The sequence below is a fragment of the Bos indicus x Bos taurus genome, chromosome 14 (assembly GCF_003369695.1).
Source record: "Bos indicus x Bos taurus breed Angus x Brahman F1 hybrid chromosome 14, Bos_hybrid_MaternalHap_v2.0, whole genome shotgun sequence".
Taxonomy (NCBI): domain Eukaryota; kingdom Metazoa; phylum Chordata; class Mammalia; order Artiodactyla; family Bovidae; genus Bos; species Bos indicus x Bos taurus.
In genome coordinates, this window is record NC_040089.1 from 18,491,031 (window position 1) to 18,511,181 (window position 20,151).

At 39.9% G+C, this 20,151-nt stretch overlaps 1 protein-coding gene across 1 annotated transcript; it reads left to right on the forward strand.

Moving 5' to 3' along the window:
• Positions 1–211: 211 nt before the first annotated feature.
• LOC113903943 (hyaluronan synthase 2-like) lies at positions 212–19,740 on the forward strand. Its single transcript, XM_027560618.1, is given in 4 exon segments — positions 212–838; positions 16,942–17,043; positions 18,590–18,644; positions 18,647–19,740. Coding segments are annotated over 4 exon segments (1,656 nt in total). The 3' UTR covers positions 19,519–19,740.
• The last annotated feature ends 411 nt before the right edge of the window (positions 19,741–20,151 follow it).

Here is a 20,151-nt window from a genome sequence, read left to right on the forward strand (position 1 = left end):
GTCCTCTCAGGTATGTCGAAAGGGCATCCTTATCCTTTTTTGGCAGATGGGCAAACTGAGATGCAGAAAGTCAACAGAGCTAGTTAAGTGACAAACTCAGGGTTAGAACACCAGGAATGCTTCTAGTCCAATGTGCTCCCTATGGTACCCTGTATGTAACAAGTGTGGGACAAGAGTGGCTAACCAAGTGTATCATGTGATTGCTTCACAGATGCCTTGTGAGGGGTTTCTATCTATCCTGAGAATATTTGGAACCACACTTTTTGGAGTCTCTCTCCTCACTGGAATGATCCTTTCTTATGTTATTGGCTACCAGTTTATCCACACAGATGATTACTATTTATCTTTTGGACCATATGGTGCCTTTTTAGCTTTACATGTTCTTATTCAAAACCTGTTTGCCTTTTTGGAGCACCGGAAAATGAAAAAGTATGTAACTATCCCTGTTAACTTGAACAGAACTGTTGCTCTTTGCATTGCTGCATATCAAGAAGATCCAGACTATTTGCGGAAATGTTTGCGATCTGTGAAAAGGCTAACCTACCCCGGAATTAAAGTTGTCATGGTCATAGATGGAAACTCGGAAGATGACCTTTACATGATGGACATCTTCAGTGAAGTCATGGGCAGGGACCAGTCAGCCACTTATATCTGGAAGAACAACTACCATGTGAAGGGTCCTGGAGAGACGGATGAGTCGCACAAAGAAAGCTCACAGCATGTCACCCAGTTGGTCTTGTCCAACAAGAGTATTTGCATCATGCAAAAATGGGGTGGAAAAAGAGAAGTCATGTACACAGCCTTCAGAGCACTGGGGCGAAGTGTGGATTATGTACAGGTAGGTCTCCACATCTGCCAGGACAAACATACATTTAAATAAAGCATCTTTTGTATCTCTCCAGTCATATGCTATAGCTCATGCTTGTCCCTTCTGGACAAGTACTCCTTTCAGTTCATCTCAAAACAGTCACCAGGGAAGCCCAAGAATACTGGAGTGGGTAGCCTGTCCCTTTTCCAGGGGATCTTCCCAACCCAGGAATTGAACCGGGGTCTCTTGCATTGTAGGCAGATTACTGGGGAAGCCCCATGACTGTTGAAAGCACATTTCAAGAGAGAAAGAGATATAAATCATATAAAATGGTTAAGACAATGAAAACACTTCACTTGTGCAATGTTATAGGTTAGAAATCAAGATTCTTTTGATCAGTAGATCTGTCTCTTTCCCTTTCTTCCCTTTTCTCCCACCTTGGGCCTGCTAAGTCAAATCCAACATTATTTTCCACAATCTTAAAATCAGCCTTGTAAAAAAAATAGTCTGTTCCAGCAGAAAGGTCTTGAGAAAATCTACAGGCCCTAGGAAGTTTTTCATGGAGTCTAGGCAAAAAAAGAATGGAGAACACAATTTTGATTTAAAAGGAAAAGGAATTCAAAATTTAGACACAGAGAAAAAGAACAGAAAATTGGAAAAGGGAAAGGGGGGAGGAAAAAACAACTTTTCAGAGCAAAACCTAAGTCATGTTTATTTCACTCCCCAAATAGCATTACCTCATTCACTGCAACTTGACCTTTGAAAACATTTGTGATGGTGTTTGCTTGTATGAAAATTAGACAGGCTGTGTCTCTCATTAATTCCCTGCCTGCACACTCTTGGGTTTCTCCACTCCTAGTTGTCATTGAGGCTTTCTTTTTTAGAGTGTTAGTAGGGTTCCTGTGAGATTTTTTTTTTTTTTAATGGGGGGTGGGTTATGGAAGTGTTTCTTTTTTTCCCTTGGTTTTATTGAGATAGCTAGCAATAGAGTGTTTTTACAAAAAATATATAAACAAATCTCATTTAAGAATAGGTTAACACAGAAATTATTACAACATTATAAATCAACTATACATTCATAAAAAAATAGGTGTAGGGATTTTCCTGCTCCTGGGAGTTTTCTAGTTATAATTTTTTACAGAAACTTTTAGTAGATTTTGGCCATAATTGTATCAAGAAAGGAGAGATATTTCTGGCTTACAAAATCTGATGGACACGTTCCCCTTCTGTTGAAAGCAAAATTCTAGTTTTCAGAGGACCCATTGTATTCGTTAGGGGCCTTTATGATGCCCAGTGGGTCTCTCTGTGTGTAATGGGAAAAGAATGGGCTCTGGGCTTCAGTGTCAACTGACTGAAGTTCTAGTCATAGTAATAGCTGCTGATCTTGAGGAAGACCACCTCCCAAACCTTGGTTACCTGGATACAAGAAACTAATTTCACAAGGGGTTTGAGATCATTATTACAAATCATGTATCCAAGTGGGTTTTACAAAAGTTGCTAATGATGGTATCGTTAACTTTATGAAAAAGCTTGCTGGTAATATTAATACTATTTTTTATATGATCATCTAGTGCTGCTGCTGCTAAGTCGCTTCAGTCGTGTCCGACTCTGTGCGACCCCATAGACGGCAGCCCACCAGGCTCCCCCGTCCCTGGGATTCTCCAGGCAAGAACACTGGAGTGGGTTGCCATTTCCTTCTCCAATGCATGAAAGTGAAAAGTGAAAATCAAGTCACTCAGTCGTGTCCGACTCTTTGCGACCCCATGGACTGCGGCCCACCAGGCTCCTCCATCCATGGGATTTTCCAGGCAAGAGTACTGGAGTGGGGTGCCATTGCCTTCTCTGGATCATCTAGTACTTACTTGAAAATTATGGTCCATGTCAATTCCCACCACAGAGTGAATTTGTTTAGTCTTTTAAGAGTTTTGAAGTATTTCTTTTTAAAAATTAATTAATTTTTGGCTGCACTGTGTCCTTACTGAGGCACACACTGAGCAGCGAGGTGGTGCTGCCACTCTTTGTCGTGGTTGCAGGGATTTCTCATTGCTGTGGCTTCTCTCGTTGCAAAGCACGAGCTTTAAGGCATGCAGATTTCAGTAGTTGTGGCAAATGGGCTTAGTTGTTCCTGCATATGGGATCTTACCGGACTGGGGATTGAACCCATGTCCTCTGCACTGGGAGTCTTCCTGCCAACCACTGGACCACCAGGGAAGTCCTGAGGGGTTTCATAAGTTGATACCATCTGTATATTAATCTCTTCTACGGAATTGATAGAATTTCACTCCTAGGTTCTTCTAATTTCTAGAGCTGTCACAATTTAAGTAGTTTTAATTAACACAGGACATCTTCACATATTTACCTAGTGCAACTTCAGGCTCAGATGAGAGAATAAAACACTTAAAGGAAAGAGTAACTTGGAAACTTGCAGAGGATTTGAAGAATGAAGTCTAAAAGAAGAGAACATCTATTTTGATACTTTACCTTTAATTCTAGTTAAAACAATTGTTACATTTGTCCTTTCTAATCAAGAAGTTATTGTGTGGGGTTCCTTTTGTTTTTCAACCTGCTCCACCCAAACTGCCTTCTCCCATCATTTTTGTTTTGAATTTTGTTCGTATTCTTGATAATTTGACATTGTACCTGTCCAAGAAAAAATAAAATATAAAATGTTAGAATAGGCTTCCTGCTACAGATGTAATCAGGCTTGAGAACTTCTCTTCCTTCAGGATGAAGCCTCCAGATCTATTGACCTCAGCAGCAACTGGTAACTGGGCCCTGAATCCTTTATGGACTCTGAGCCCATTCCAACCATTCAAGTAAGGGTAACAAAATCTTTTGGTATTCTGCGACCAGTAAATTCCATTTATCCTTCATCATATCCCCAGATATTTAACCACTCTGGCCTATAGCAGTGGAAATTACTAAAATGCCAATGTTGTTGTTTTTCAGTCATTAAGTTGTGTCTGAATCCTTTGCGATTCCATGGACAGTAGCCCACCAGGCTCCTCTGTCCATGGGATTTCCCAGGCAAGAATACTGGAGTGGGTTGCCATTACCTCCTCCAGGGGATCTTCCTGACCCAGGGATTAAACTTGTATCTCCTGCATTGGAAGGCAGATTCTTTACTGCTGAGCCACTAGGGAAGCCCAAAATTCAAACATATGTATCAATATAACTGATTCAGTTTGCTGTACACCTGAAATGAATACAACATTGTAAGCCAACTATACATCAATAAAAATTGAAAAGAAAACAAAAACACTGTTCCAGGGTCCAAGAGTTGTAGAGCAGAAGCCCCAAGAAGACCAAGGAGGGAGGGGGTCGAGGTTATCAGCTCCTGAGCATTGCAAGTGCTTGGATGTGGAGTTCAAGTTGTTTAGGGGCAGAAGGAAGCAACGTTCTTCCTAATACACAAGAGAGAATTGAGACTAGGGGAAGAAATTGCCCATCTGCTTATACTTGCTAACCTGGCTGAAGAACACTGCTTAAGTGTTCAGAGAGATGGCCAAAATGATTGGCTTCCAGTTGCAGCTGGATCCTTGGCACTTACTTATCAGCACTCTTTGCACTTGATCTTGAATAGATGTCTTGTTTATTCCTCTCGTGTCTGTTATTTCATGTCTTCGTCACTCTCCTAGGGCCTTACCCAAACTCCTCCCTGTTTGACTACCTGTGATCTTGCCTCCTATGAAAGAGAACAGCAAAAGTACTTACTCTGAAGGCTATCAAGGCCTTCTTTACTCTTTCCTGCTTACAGTTCCAAAGGTACTGACCTTATTTCTTATCTCAAGGCAACCTTCCATCTACCTCCGAAGCGCTCTCAGTTGGCATCCTCTGGTATATTCCAGACCAATTTTTATCAATTATCACCTCTTTGTCTAGCTCTCTCCACTATCATTTCTAGTCTTATCTACTGATAACTGTCTCAGTTTTATAGTCCCTCAAACAGTTAACATTGACGTGGAATATGGAAGGAAGATTTAGTTTAGGATAAATCCAACATAGTAGCAAATTCAAAAGTGATGCTAGTGGCTCCTTTTGGAGACAGAGAAGATATAAAAACAGAAGAAGAAAAATAACAAAATGAGAAAACAAAGATATACAGAATGAGAAATAAAGAGGAGAATGAGGAAGATTTTCTTAATCTTGAATAATGAGGAAAATTTTCTTTTCTCTGATCTGCCTAGATACAGTTTAAGGTAGGGCAAAAGTCTTATCTTTTCAAAATATTACTTATGTTAGTTTTTTCATTTGTCTAAATAGCACAAGATTATGGCAGTGTTCTAAAAAATGTAGAAAACCACAATAAGCAAAATTTAAATCATCTGCCACAAAAACTTGACCCAAACATAGATTTTTCAAATAAATACTTCCTGGTATATATGTCTTCTATCCTTTTTTAAATTTGAAATTATGTTATATTTGCCATTTTGAATCATACTTTATTCTACAATATCAGAAAACTTTAAGTATCTTGTGACACCTAGATTATTTAATTTCTTTAACATATCTCCTATCACTGAACATGGATTTAATAAGGTAAGTGGCCACCAGTCTGTGTGATGAAGGATAAAAATTGTCTTATGATGTGTGCAATAGGGATTTCCCAGGTATAAAATATACAATAAATTTGAACATTTTTTTCGTATTTTTTTCGGCCACTCTTATGGCCGAAAGCAAAGAGGAACTGAAGAGCCTCTTGATGAAAGAGGAGACTGAAAAAGCTGGCTTAAAACTCAACATTCAAAAACTAAGATCCTGGCATGACATCCAGGCCCATCACTTCATGGCAAATAGATGGGGGAACAAGGGAAACAGTGAGAGACTTATTTTCTTGGGCTCCAAAATCACTGCAGATGGTAACTGCAGCCATGAAATTAAAAGATGCTTGCTTTTTGGAAGAAAAGCTATGACCAACCTAGACAGCATATTAAAAAGAAGAGACATTACTTTGCCCACAGAGTTATGTCTAGTCTAGTCAATATCTGGTCTGTCCAGTCAAAGCTATGGTTTTTCTAGTAGTCATGTATGGATGTGACAGTTGAACTATAAAGAAAGCTGAGCACTGAAGAATTGATGCTTTTGAACTGTGGTGTTGGAGAAGACTCTTGAGAGTCGCTTGGACTGTCAGGAGAGCCAACCAGTCAATCCTAAAGGAAATCAGTCCTGAACATTCATTGGAGGGACTGCTGCTGAAGCTGAAGCTCGTATACTTTGGCCCCCTGATGTGAAGACTGACTCATTGGAAAAGACCCTGATGCTGGAAAAGGTTGAAGGCAGGAGGAGAAAGGGATAACAGAGGATGAGATGGTTGGATGGCATCACCGACTTGAAGGGCATGAGTTTGAGCAAGGTCTGGGAGTTGGGGATGGACAGGGAGGCCTGGTGTGCTGCAGTCCATGGGGTTGCAAAGAATCCAATATGAGTGAGTGAACTGAACTGATGAACATTTTCTAAAAGGGAAGTATGTAGGAGACATTGTTCATTTTTCAGTTGCTAAGTCATGTCCAACTCTTGCAACCCCATGGACTACAGAACGACATGCTTTCCTGTCCTTCACTATCTCCTGGAGTTCGCTCAAACTCATGTCCATTGCGTTGATGATACCATCCAATCATCTCTCCTCTGTTGCCTCCTTCTCCTCCTGCCCTCAGTCTTTCCCAGCATGAGGGTCTTTTCCAATGAATAAGCTCTTCACATCAAGTGACCAAAGTATTGGAGCTTCAGCATCAATCCTTCCAATGAATATTAAGGGTGATTTCCTTTAGGTTTGACTGGTTTGATCTCCTTGCTCTCCAAGGGACTCTCAAGAGTCTTCTCCAGCACCACAAACTGAAAGCATCAATTCTTTTGTGCTCAGCCTGCTTTATGGTCCAACTCTCATATCCAATCATGACTACTCTAAAACTGTAGCTTTGATTATACAGACCATTATCAGCAAAGTGATGTCTCTACTTCTTAATATGCTCTCTAGGTTTATCTTAGCTTTCCTTCCAAGGAGCAAGCGTCTTTTAATTTCATGGCTGCAGTTACTGTCCGCAGTGATTTTGAAGCTCAAGAAAATAAAATCTGTTACTGTTTTCACTTTTTCCCTACCTATTTGTATGAATTGATGGGACCTGATGCCATGATCTTAGTTTTTTGAATGTTTGGTTTTAAGCCTGCTTTTTCACTCTCCTCTTTCACCCTCCTCAAGAGACTCTAGTTCCTCTTGACTTTCTGCCATTAGAGTGGTATCATCTGCATATCTGAAGCTGTTGATATTTTTCCCAGTAATCTTGGTTCCAGCTTATGAGTCATCCAGGTGGCATTTCCCATGATGTACTCTGCAGAGAAGTTAAATAAGCAGGAAGACAATATACAGCCTTGATGTGCTCCTTTCCCAATTTGGAACCAGCCTATTGTTCCATGTCTGGTTCTAACTGTTGCTTCTTGACCTGCATACAGGTTTTTCAGGAGACAGGTAAGATGGTCTGGTATTCCCATCTCTTTCAGAATTTTCCACAGTTTGTTGTGATCCACAAGGTCAAAAGTTTTAGCATAGTCAACGAAGCAAAATAGATGTTTCTTTCTGAAATTCCCTTGCTTTGTCTATGATCCAACAGATGTTGACAATTTGATCTTTAATTCCTATGTCTTTTTTAAATCCAGCTTGAACATCTACCTGGAAATTCTCAGTTCATGTACTGCTGAAGCCTAGCTTGAAGGATTTTGAGCATAACCTTGATAGCATATTGGGAAGATGCCCTGGAGAAGGGAAAGGCTACCAACTCCAGTATTCTGGTCTGGAAAATTCCATGGACTGTATAGTCCATGGGGTCTCAAAGAGTGGGACATGACTGAGCAACTTTCACTTTCACTTTGTTAGCATGTGAAATGAATGCAAATTTATGATAGTTTGAACATTCTTTGGCATTGCCCTTCTTTGGAGTTGGAATGGAAACTGACCTTTTCCAGTCCTGTGGCCACTGTTGAGTTTTCAAAATTTGCTGACATATTGAGTGCAATATTTTGACAGCATCATTTCACTTTTCATATAGGAGACAACTTTATTATGAATTTAATCTGATAGCATTCTAGCTATCCAAGATTCATTGAGCAGGAGAAAAATAAGACTGAATCATTCATAATAGTAGAGTTGACCAATATTATTTATGAATTTCATTTTTGTAAATTAACCTACTATCTAATTTGTATACTACCCCAAAATCAATAGTTGCAGTGCTTTTTAATCATTTTCATGTGTGGAGTGGCAAAAGATTTGTCAGCCAATATTCATGTTCTCTGCTGAAGTCAAACAAGATCATGCATGCCTTCTTGTCTCAGCTTTTGCACAGTAAACAAGTAACTTGTTTAGTCTATTATCATGTTTTTGTTTAAAATGGTCCCCAAGTATAATGTCAAAGTGCTATCTAGTGTTCATAATGCAAGAAAGTTATAAATGCCTTGTGGAGAAAATAGGTCTGTTAGATAAGCTTTCTTCAGGCATGAATTCTAGTACTGTTGAATGTAAGTTCACTGTTAATGAATCATATGTATGTGTGTGTCTTTGTGTGTGTTTTAAAACAGAAACACAAATTTAAAAAATTTAGCCAATGATCACTAGACAAAGATGTGATCAGAGACTTGGAGGAGTCAAACCCTGTATTTCAGCTGAAAGAAATTTTTGACATCTACTAATTCATTGTTCATGGACCTTGGTAGGAACATACCTACTGTGAATAACGAGAACTGATTGTATATAACATTTGGTTGATTCTTGTTTTATATAGGAAATCTAAGTGAAATATTCTGAGGGCACATGTTGAGAATTTATGTTGCTTTGTAGTCTTCATTTTATATGACAAGATGGACAGAAAGAAGTTTTGGTTTGTTCTCAGTTTCCTGCGTGCAGACCATGTCCTGTGGTTTTCCCCAGTGTCAAGTTAAGCTCCTCATGAACTGGGGTATTTTCCCCCACAGCTTCTAGCCCAGAGCTGAACAGCCAACCTTTGTGAAGTTATACACTTTTATTAATTGGTGAAGAGACAGGGAGAAATTCTGCTTCTACTAGACTGGTTTTAAGAAGGGCTAGAGTTCTACCCTTCACACACAAACAAATAGATACTATATGTCCGTGAATTTATTTCTTTTCACAGACTACGGTAGATGATGGTTTTCTAGTTGGCACTCTATCACCAAATATATCCAGAAACTGAACTTCTATAAAGAACTCTTTAATCCCGCTATAACAAACCCCTCCCAAGGGATTTCTGAGAGCTTTCGCTTCTGACAGTTAAATTCACCATGTGAACAATCTCTCTCAGAGAACTTCTGGCACTTTGCTGTTGGAAACTGGGAGGGGGGGGGGACCAATTTAAATAAATAGAACCTCAGAAGTTTGGTTAAGTTTAGTCTTTTCAGAGAGACAGTTCCCTTGGTTTGCTTCTGCTCACAAGCAGGTGGAGTTACTTGAACATTAGTTCTAGATTGCCACCTTCCTGTTGTTTTTAGTCTTATTTTAGCTTTCTGGTTTTACCTTTCCTGGCTTGAGTCAATAGAGGTGGGTGTGGCCATAAACTCTTGATGCTGAGAGGTTGAAAGGTGGGTTGAACTTCTGCCTTCACTTTTTACTACCTTAGTGACTGATCTTCCAGGCTTAACTGTATATTTACAAAACAGTGATAGATAAGGCAAGATCAGAAAAACTTTGCTATTGGAGGAATCTGTCTAGGTTTCTTCCGAGACTTGTGTTAGAGAAATACTATTGATATTTTCTACAGTGGAAAACTTACGCCTCAGTTCAGTTCAGTTGCTCAGTCGTGTCAGACTCTTTGCGACCCCATGGGCTCCAGCATGCCAAGCCTCCCTGTCCATCAAAAACTCCCAGAGTTTACCCGAACTCATGTCCATTGAGTCGGTGATGCAATCTAACCATCTCATCCTCTGTTATCCCCTTCTCCTCCTGCCCTCAATCTCTCCCAGCATCAGGGTCTTTTCAAATGAGTCAGCTCTTCGCATCAGGTGGCCAAAATATTGGAGTTTCAGCTTCAACATCAGTCCTTCCAATGAATGCTTAGGACTGATCTCCTTTAGGATGGACTGGTTGGATCTCCTTGCAGTTCAAGAGGCTCTCAAGAGTCTTCTCCAACACCATAGTTCAAAAGCATCAATTCTTCGGTGCTCAGCTTTCTTTATACTCCAACTCTCACATCCATACATGACTACTGGAAAAACCATAGCCTTGACTAGATGGACTTTTGTTGGCAAAGTAATGTCTCCGCTTTTGAATATGCTGTCTAGGTTGGTCATAACTTTCCCTCCAAGGAGTAAGCATCTTTCAATTTCATGGCTGCAGTCACCATCTACAGGGATTTTAGAGCCCCAAAAAACAAAGTCAGCCACTGTTTCTACTGTTTCCCCATTTATTTGCCATGAAGTGATGGGACTGGATGCCATGATCTTAGTTTTCTGAACTTTTTACTTTTATCAACTTTCACTTTTATCAAGAGGCTCTTTAGTTCTTCTGCACTTTATGCCATAAGGGTGGTGTCATCTGCATATCTGAGGTTATTGATATTTCTCCCGGCAATCTTGATTCCAGCTTGTGCTTCTTCCAGCCCAGCGTTTCTCATAATGTACTCTGCATACAAGTTAAATAACCAGGGTGACAATATACAGCCTTGACATACTCCTTTTCCTATTTGGAACCAGTCTGTTGTTCCATGTCTAGTTCTAACTGTTGCTTCCTGACCTGCATACGGATTTCTCAAAAGGCAGGTCAGGTGGTCTGGTATTCCCATTTCTTTCAGAATTTTCTACACTTTATCGTGATCCACACAGTCAAAGGTTTTGGCATAGTCAATAAAGCAGAAATAGATGTTTTTCTGGAATTCTCTTGCTCTTTCAATGATCCAACGGATGTTGGCAATTTGATCTCTGGTTCCTCTGCCTTTTCTAAAACCAGCTTGAACATCTGGAAGTTCACAGTTCATGTATTGCTGAAGCCTGGCTTGGAGAATTTTGTGCATTACTTTACTATCAAAATGTGGGCCACTGGAGAAGGGAATGGCAAACCACTTCAGTATTCTTGCCTTGAGAACCCCATGAACAGTGTGAAAAGGCAAAAAGATAGGACACTGAAAGATGAACTCCCCAGGTGGGTAGGTGCCCAATATGTTATTGGAGATCAGTGGAGATATAACTCCAGAAAGAATGAAGGGATGGAGCCAAAGCAAAAACAACAGCCAGTTGTGGATGTGACTGGTGATAGAAGCAAGGTTCAATGTTGTAAACAGCAATATTGCAAAGGAACTTGGAATGTTAGGTCCATGAATCAAGGCAAATTGGAAGTGGTCAAACAAGAGATGGCAAGAGTAAATGGTGTCGACATTCTAGGAATCAGCAAACTCAAATGGACTGGAATGGGTGAATTTAACTCAGATGACCATTATATCTACTATTGTGGGCAGGAATCCCTTAGAAGAAATGGAGTAACCATCATAGTTAACAGAAGAGTCTGAAATGCAATACTTGGATGCAATCTCAAAAATGACAGAATGATCTCTGTTCGTTTCCAAGGCAAATTTATGCCTACGTGTTGTCTATTTTTTTTTCCCCCTAGAAAAGTGAGAACATACTGGACCAATATAGAAAGACAAGAAAATAAAAACTGGGTTTTATTTAGAAAATATATCTATCATGCTTCTAAATAAGCAATATAAAAGTAAATATTAGAAGTTAACCCTGAAATTGATACAATTTAGGTCAATCTAGAGAGATGATGTTTACTTTTTATAACTGGATACCCTATCTACTCCTTAAGTCAGTGGTCCTCAACCTTTTTGGCACCAGGGACCAGTTTTGCTGAAGAAAATTTTTCCACAGACTGGACGGCGGGGGGGATGGTTTGGGCATGATTCAAGCATTCAACATTTATTGTGCACTTTAATTTTGTTATTATTACATCTGTTCTACCTCAGATCCTCAGGCATTAGATTCCAGAGTTTGGGGACCCCTGCCTTAAGTCATATAATGCATTTAAATTATTCTAATAATGCATTTAATTTGCTGTTTTCACCAAGTATTTTTTTATTTGTAAATAATCTCTTCAGAAAAAAATTATAATTAGTAAAATTGAAACACATGCATTTTTAAAATGTTGGGATTCCTTAGTTAATTATGTGAGGGTGTCATGCCAAATATGTGTAAACTCCACTTCACCTGTGAGGTTTTATGCTTCTACAAATTGTTTTCTTAGTTTTTTTTCAAAACTGGCATATCAAATCCCTACTGTTTTTATGAAGTAGTGAGAGAACTATAAAAATAATTACATTTGGTATAAACAGTTAGGCTAAATCTTGATTAAATTCCATCCAGGACTGCCATACTTGGGAATTACAGATAACACCTCCATCTGCCAACCATGATATTTATTGTTTGGATGGGGAAGTTTCTACCAAAAAGTAGATTGTTTCAGGCAAAGTCATCTTCTTTTGGGAGAAGCTAGGGGGTCAGTCAGGCAGATTTCTTCACTGGTGCTGACCAGGTAATTCCAGTTTGACGGCTTAAACATCACATTCTTTGGAAAGGCTTAAATTACAATTAGGTTCAATATTAAGTCTTGATTTGCTGACATGGGCTAAGCACAACTGAATCCATTTTGGGCCTATTGCTTCTTTTTAACAATTCTCATATTTAGATCAGACTCTCAGCTTAACTGGAGAAGGCAGTGGCAACCCACTCCAGTACTCTTGCCTGGAAAATCCCATGGACAGAGGAGCCTGGTAGGCTGCAGTCCATGGGGTCGCTAAGAGTTGGACATGACTGAGCGACTTCGCTTTCCCTTTTCATTTTCCTGCATTGGAGAAGGAAATGGCAACCCACTCCAGTGTTCTTGCCTGGAGAATCCCAGGGACGGGGGAGCCTGGTGGGCTGCCGTCTATGGGGTCGCACAGAGTCGGACATGACTGAAGCAACTTAGCAGCAGCACAGCAGTTCAGCTTAACAGGGCTTTCCAAAGCAGGAGAATCTGCCTCCCAGTGCAAGAGATATAACAGGTGTGGGTTCAACTCTGGATCGGGAAGCTCCCCTGGAGGAGGAAATGACAACCCATTCCAGTATTCTTGCCTGGAGAATCCCATGGACAGAGGAGCCTGATGGGCTACAGTCCATGGGGTCACAAAGAGTTGAACATGACTGCATGCCTGAGTACAGTGCAGCAGCACTCAGCTTAACAGAGACATGATCAAATTTTAAGGAATTGTTCTTTAAAAAACCTAGGAAGTGCTCTTTAGGAACATTTGCTTGGCAGTAAGTGACTGTGAACATGGCATTTAAAGTTTTGAAAGAATACAACGTACCAGGGAGAGTATGATGACTATTATAAAAAGGATAATTCCCAATGTGGATTTTAGGACCAGGATCCCCAAGACCCAAGCCAATCAAAATCAAATAAGTTCATTTTAAATAGTGCTGCAGTGAACTTTAGGGTACATGTGTTTTTTGAATTGTGATTTTCTCAGGGTATATGCCCAGGAGTGGGATTTCTGGGTCACATGATAATTCTATTTTTAATTTTTTCAAGAACCTCCATACTGTTTTCCATAGTGGCTGGATCTTATGAAATGAAGTAAGTCAGAAAGAAAAGCTAATATCATATATTAAAGGATGTATATGAAATCTAGAAAATTAGTACAAATGAACTTAGTTCCAGGGCAGGAATAGAGACACAGACATAGAGAATGGGCATGTGGATACAAGGAGTAAGGAGAGGGTAGGATGAATTGGGAGCTTAGGTTTGACATCAATACACTGCCATGTATAAAATAAATAGCTAATGGGAACCTGCAGTATAGCATACAGAGCTCAGCTTGGTGCTCTATGATGACCTAGAGGGGTGCAATGGGGGCATGGGGTGGGAGAGAGGTCCAGGGAGGGATATATGTATCCATATAGCTGATTCACTTCATTGTACAGCAGAAACATACACAATACTCTATAGCAACTATATGCATTTAAAAAAAAGAAGTGAAAAAAAGAGAATGAATTAAAAAAATCAAGTCCATGAAAAGACCCCATTGAAAGAATCTTTTTAAGCCAAGTGTTTTGCTCAGTGATCTTATGTAACTGAGTTTCCATTTCCCCAGAAGTGTTAATGCAGGTAGTTTTGACCACACACTGCCATGCGCTTTCTGTGTAGGTAATCATAAACCCAAGGAAAATGATAACCACAATTAAGATAGATACTATCTGGTCACAATCACTTCCACTAAGCTGGCACTGTTAATGAATTACAGCATGATGAACAGATTCAAGCCAATGCCAGAGTACTGGAAGGAAAGAAAAAGAAAAATACAGTGTTTCACTTTTAGTTAAGCTATAAAGGTTTTGATCTGGTATCTTGGGTGGAAGAAAATTATGTTGATGTCAGCTACTTCTCTTTCTCATCAACTTGATTTTGAGGTTTCTAGCTAGTGTGAAGTTTCTAGAGTCTGAAGGAGACCTTCTTAATGTAGAGATGTGGACCTAAGGTTCTAGTTCTTGAAGTTTGGCTGCCATCTGTATGTATAGTGGGGAAAACCTGGTACAGTCCCTTCTAGGAGATTTAAGGGCAGTCTTTGTTCTTAGTGACTGCCAAGAAAATGAGTGGGAGAAAATTGGCAACGTTCATTTGGAGAGTCTTAGCCATATATTTGAGGAAACTAGAAGAATTCTGGATTTAATCCAGTTTATAGGTATGTAACAAAGCCTCTGATGCAATTAACAGGACTAGAATCTAATGTCTAGGCTTTCCTGATAGCTCAGGTGGTAAAGAATCTGCCTGCAATGCAGGAGACCTGGGTTCAATCCCTGGGTTGGGAAGATCTGCTGGAGAAGGGAAAGGCTACCCACTCCACTATTCTAGCCTGGAGAATTCAATGGACTGTATAGTCCATGGGTCTACAAAGGTACAAACAGATATGTCTGTTAGGGGTTCATGATATAGAAAAATCCCAACCATTTTCTTGGTTTCAAAATTGCAGTTTTTGACTCATATAAAGATTTTTTTGAGAACAACAATTAGAATTACTACAACTGCTTCAGTTAATTTACATCTGCTTTTATGTACAAAGGCCTCGAAGAATACTTAAGACTCTAGAATAAGGAATGAAGGCCATGCAGGTTCCCTGTCTGACTGAGTGCCATTTGCCAAGTTAAGATCATATGGACATCCTGCTTCAGAATTATACCACTAATTTTAAGAGAATTACTTTCCTGTATTTTATTCACTATATTAAAATGGAGGGGAAATCACTATTAAACATGCCTCCCTTTCAATACTATCTCAGAAAATTTTGATATCTTTTAGATTGTGGGACAAGTTGCCTAAAAGTAAAAGTTGCTCCATTGTGCCTGACTCTTTGTGGCCCCGTGGACTGTAGCCTGCCAAGCTCCTCTGTCCATGGAATTTCCCAGGCAAGAATACTGGAGTGGGTAGCCATTCCCTCCTCCAGAAGATCTTGCCAACCAAGGGATCGAACCCAGGCCTCCCGCACTGGGGGTGGATTCCTTACTGTCTGAGCCACCAGGGAAGCTCTAAAAGCCTTAGTTAAAGCAATTAAAAAAAAAAAAAGACATCTTGAGTGACAACTCATGGTATTTTCTGAGTCCTGGAAACCTAGGATGTTGCCTAAGACATGAGACTTTCATTGCTAAAATTGGGAGCAACCATAGCAAACTAGGAAAAGCAGGTCACTTCACAAGATATTCCTGGTCCATCATTTCAGCTGTTCTAGCCAACAATGTCATTAACTTAAATACTGAGCTTGCTGAAAAGCAAGCTTTTTTTTTTTTTTTTTGTATTGGGGCCATGATATAACACATTCTGTCAGCCCTCTGATACTTACTTATTAAGACTTAGTGACAGTAAAACTGAAAATATAATATATATGCCCAATTAACTGGACATGGAACAACAGACTGGTTCCAAATAGGAAATGGAGTATGTCAAGGCTATATATTGTCACCCTGCTTATTTAACTTATATGCAAAGTACATCATGAGAAACGCTGGACTGGAAGAAACACAAGCTGGAATCAAGATTGCTGGGAGAAATATCAATAACCTCAGATATGCAGATGACACCATCCTTATGGCAAAAAGTGAAGAACTAAAAAGCCTCTTGATGAAAGTGAAAGAGGAGAGTGAAAAAGTTGGCTTAAAGCCCAATATTCAGAAAACGAAGATCATGGCATCTGGTCCCATCACTTCATGGGAAATAGATGGAGAAACAGTGGAAACAGTGTCAGACTTTATTTTTTGGGGCTCCAAAATCACTGCAGATGGTGATTGCAGCCATGAAATTAAAAGACTTACTCCTTGGAAGAAAAGTTATGACCAATCTAGATAGCATATTGAAAAGGTGAGACATTACTTTGCCAACAAAGGTCTGTCTAGTCAAGGCTATGGTTTTTCCAGTGGTCATGTATGGATGCCAGAGTTGGACTGTGAAGAAAGCTGAGCGCCGAAGAATTGATGCTTTTGAACTGTGGTGTTGGAGAAGACTCTTGAGAGTCCCATGGACTGCAAGGAGATCCAACCAGTCCATTTTAAAGGAGATCAGCCCTGGGTGTTCTTTGGAAGGAATGATGCTAAAGCTGAAACTCCAGTACTTTGGCCACCTCATGTGAAGAGTTGACTCATTGGAAAAGACTCTGATGCTGGGAGGGATTGAGGGCAGGAGGAGAAGGGGACGACAGAGGATGAGAGGGCTGGATGGCATCACCGACTCGATGGACGTGAGTTTGAGTGAACTCCGGGAGATGATGATGGACAGGGAGGCCTGGTGTGCTGCGATTTATGGGGTCACAAAGAGTTGGACACGACTGAGTGACTGAACTGAACTGAACTGATACTAGGAAAGATTGAAGGTGGGAGGAGAAGGGGACGACAGAGGATGAGATGGTTGGATGGCATCACTGACTCAATGGACATGAATTTGAGTAAGCTCCGGAAGTTGGTGATGGACAGGGAAGCCTTTCATGCTGCAGCCCATGGGGTCCAAAGAGTCAGACATGACTGAGTGACTGAACTGAACTGGACTGAACTTAGACTATAGGGATTGTAATCAATTGTCTTTAATGTTCCATTCACTTTTTAATTTTTCTATGTAGGTCTGTGATTCAGACACCATGCTTGACCCTGCCGCAACTGTGGAGATGGTAAAAGTTTTAGAAGTAGACCACAAGGTTGGAGGTGTTGGGGGAGATGTCAAGGTGCGTATGGCTTCACTTTTTGCATGGGTCACTTTTAGAAGCAAAAATGACCCCTTGAACATACATTTACTCCACATCAAACTCTGTGCCAGGTATTGGTTCTGGGGCTGGAGACACATTAGAATGTGCTTCGGACATACTTTACTGTGTCTTCTTTTATCTAAATTGAAATAATTTATGATTTCTTTGCTTAATCCTGGGTTATAACCCATGTATTTAGTGGCTGATAAGTTATATAAAACATAATGTGTGTATTAGTCACTCAGTCATGTCCAACTCTTTGCGACCCCATGGACTGTAGCCTACCAGGGTCCTCCATCCATGGGATTTTCCAGGCAAGAGTACTGGAGTAGACTGGGTTGGTTGCCATTTCCTTCTCCAGGGGATCTTCCTGACCCAGGGACTGAACCCGGGTCTCCCGCATTGCAGGCAGTCTCTTTACTGTCTGAGCCACCAGGGAAGCCCAAAAATATAATGTGTGTGTACTATTTCCACCATATCTTCTTGAGCCATAACTTAATGTTCTGATAAGATGATATTGGAACTCACTTAATACAAGGATTAAACAAAATGGAAGTATGGCAGGAATGGATTTTATATTGTATACCTATGTCTTTAAAACTTGTGGTTTTCCAATTATTTATTTCACGTTATTTGCTATCAATGGGGAAAGAGTGAAACCAAAATTAACAAAGGTGATTTGAAATGTGTGGGATAGTGAAATATATATGTGAAAGTATGTGAGGTTTAAATGAGTTCTTTGTGAAAGTGCAATTAGTTTTTAGCAAAAGACAAGAAGCATATGGAAGTTTGATTTAAATTTAGGTATCGCATTACTATACAATCCATATTTATATGCATAGTGATAGTGAAGGCAAAGAAGATGCACCAGGTGGACTAAGAAATAGCCTGATGATAGAAGAGAAGCAAGCAAAATTCCACTGAAACTGAACAAAGTTGAGATAGAGGAGATAATTATGAAATATTGCCAGAAAAACAATGTTCAACAAACTGTATACAGAGCCTTATTACAGGATTCAAGTTTTGGGTAGAGAACACAGGAAACCGTTTTATCACTGGCATTGCAAAAAACTAGGGAAGAAGGAGAAGGAAAAGCAGCAGAATTGCATACTGGAGATTAACCAGAGCAGAAGAAAACAGGACTTACCAATTTTCAAATATTGAATGGTAAGGAAGAGGGGGAGAGAATTTAGGAACTGAGAATTAAGGCTAAAGAAACCCGACAATATTATAAAAAGAACAGGAAGAAAAATCATAGTGAAAAGAGTACAGAGAGTGATAGAATAGAAAAAAAATTTTATTATCTAGTCCCAATACATGCAATCCACTTATAAAATTAATCCAGTAATAAAGAATCAAAGAAAATAAAATATAACTGTGTCAAAAATAGGGAGAAAGCCAAAATAGGCAAACAAAATAACAAAACACTCTAGGTAGTAACCTCAGGATGGTGCAGCTTTTACTGGCATTTTCAGCAGATTTACCTTTATGTAATTATTTTTACTTCCTTTTATTTTCCTTGCAGATTTTAAACAAGTATGATTCCTGGGTCTCCTTCCTCAGTAGTGTGAGATACTGGATGGCTTTAACATAGAAAGGGCCTGTCAGTCTTATTTTGGATGTGTCCAGTGCATTAGCGGACCTCTGGGAATGTACAGAAACTCCTTACTGCATGAATTTGTGGAAGACTGGTACAATCAAGAATTTATGGGCAGCCAATGTAGTTTTGGAGATGACAGGCATCTAACGAACCGGGTGCTGAGTCTGGGCTATGCAACGAAATACACAGCTCGATCCAAGTGCCTTACTGAAACACCTAAGGAATATCTCAGATGGTTAAACCAGCAGACCCGCTGGAGCAAGTCCTACTTCTGAGAGTGGCTGTACAATGCGTTGTGGTTTCATAAACATCACTTGTGGATGACCTATGAAGCCGTCATCACTGGGTTCTTCCCTTTCTTTCTCATTGCCACGGTAATCCGGTTCTTCTACAGGGGTAATGTTTGGAACATCCTCCTCTTATTGTTAACCATCAAGTTAGTGGCTCTTATAAAGTCATCCTTTGCTATCTGCCTTAGAGGAAACATTGTCATGGTCTTCATGTCCTTCTACTCAGTGTTATACATGTCAAGTTTACTTCCTGCTAAGATATTTGCAATTGTGACAATAAACAAAGCTGGGTGGGGCACATCTGGAAGGAAAAAAATTGTTGCTAATTTTGTGGGACTCATTCCAGTATCGGTCTGGTCTAAAATCCTCCTGGGTGGTTTGATTTTCACCATTTATGAGGAAGTTAGAAAGCCATTCCCAGAATCCAAAAAGAAAGCTCTAGTTATTGCTTTATCCATTTTTGCATGCTATTGGGTTGTGTTTTTGATGCTCTATGCGGTTTTTGTCAAGAGATGCGGCAGGTGGAAGAAGAAAGAGCAGTACGACATGATGCTTGATGTATAATCTTACACTGAAGTTTGCAGACGTTCACAAAACCTTCTTCCTCTAGGAACTATACTGATTGTACAGAATTGTGGAATCAGATGATGGCAACAAAGGAAACATATCACTGTTTCTGGGACAACTGAGAGTAGCATTGGCAGATATACACAGCCATGTGTAAAAAAGATAGCCAGTGTGAACCTGTTGTTTTACATAGGGAGCTCAGCTTGCTCTATAATGACTTAAAGGGGTACAGTAGGGGGTTGTGGTGGGAGGAAGTCTCAAGAGGGAGGGGATATATGTATTAATGTATTTATGGTTGACTTATGTTGTACAACAGAGACTAACACAACATTGTAAACTCCATTTACAAATAAATTTGAAAATAAATTTTTAAAAATTGGTTTTATTTTGATTCGACCAAATTTTTATACCTCATCAATAAGAAGCAGCTCAGATTTAAGCTGTTATTTCTATAAAAATGAGAAGAATTTTTGTGTATGCAATTTCCCCTACAGTACATCCACCAAACAGTGTTTTGGCCTGCTGCTGCTGCTGCTGCGTTGCTTCAGTCATGTCCGACTCTGTACGACCCCATAGACGGCAGCCCACCGGGCTCCCCCATCCCTGGGATTCTCCAGGCAAGAACACTGG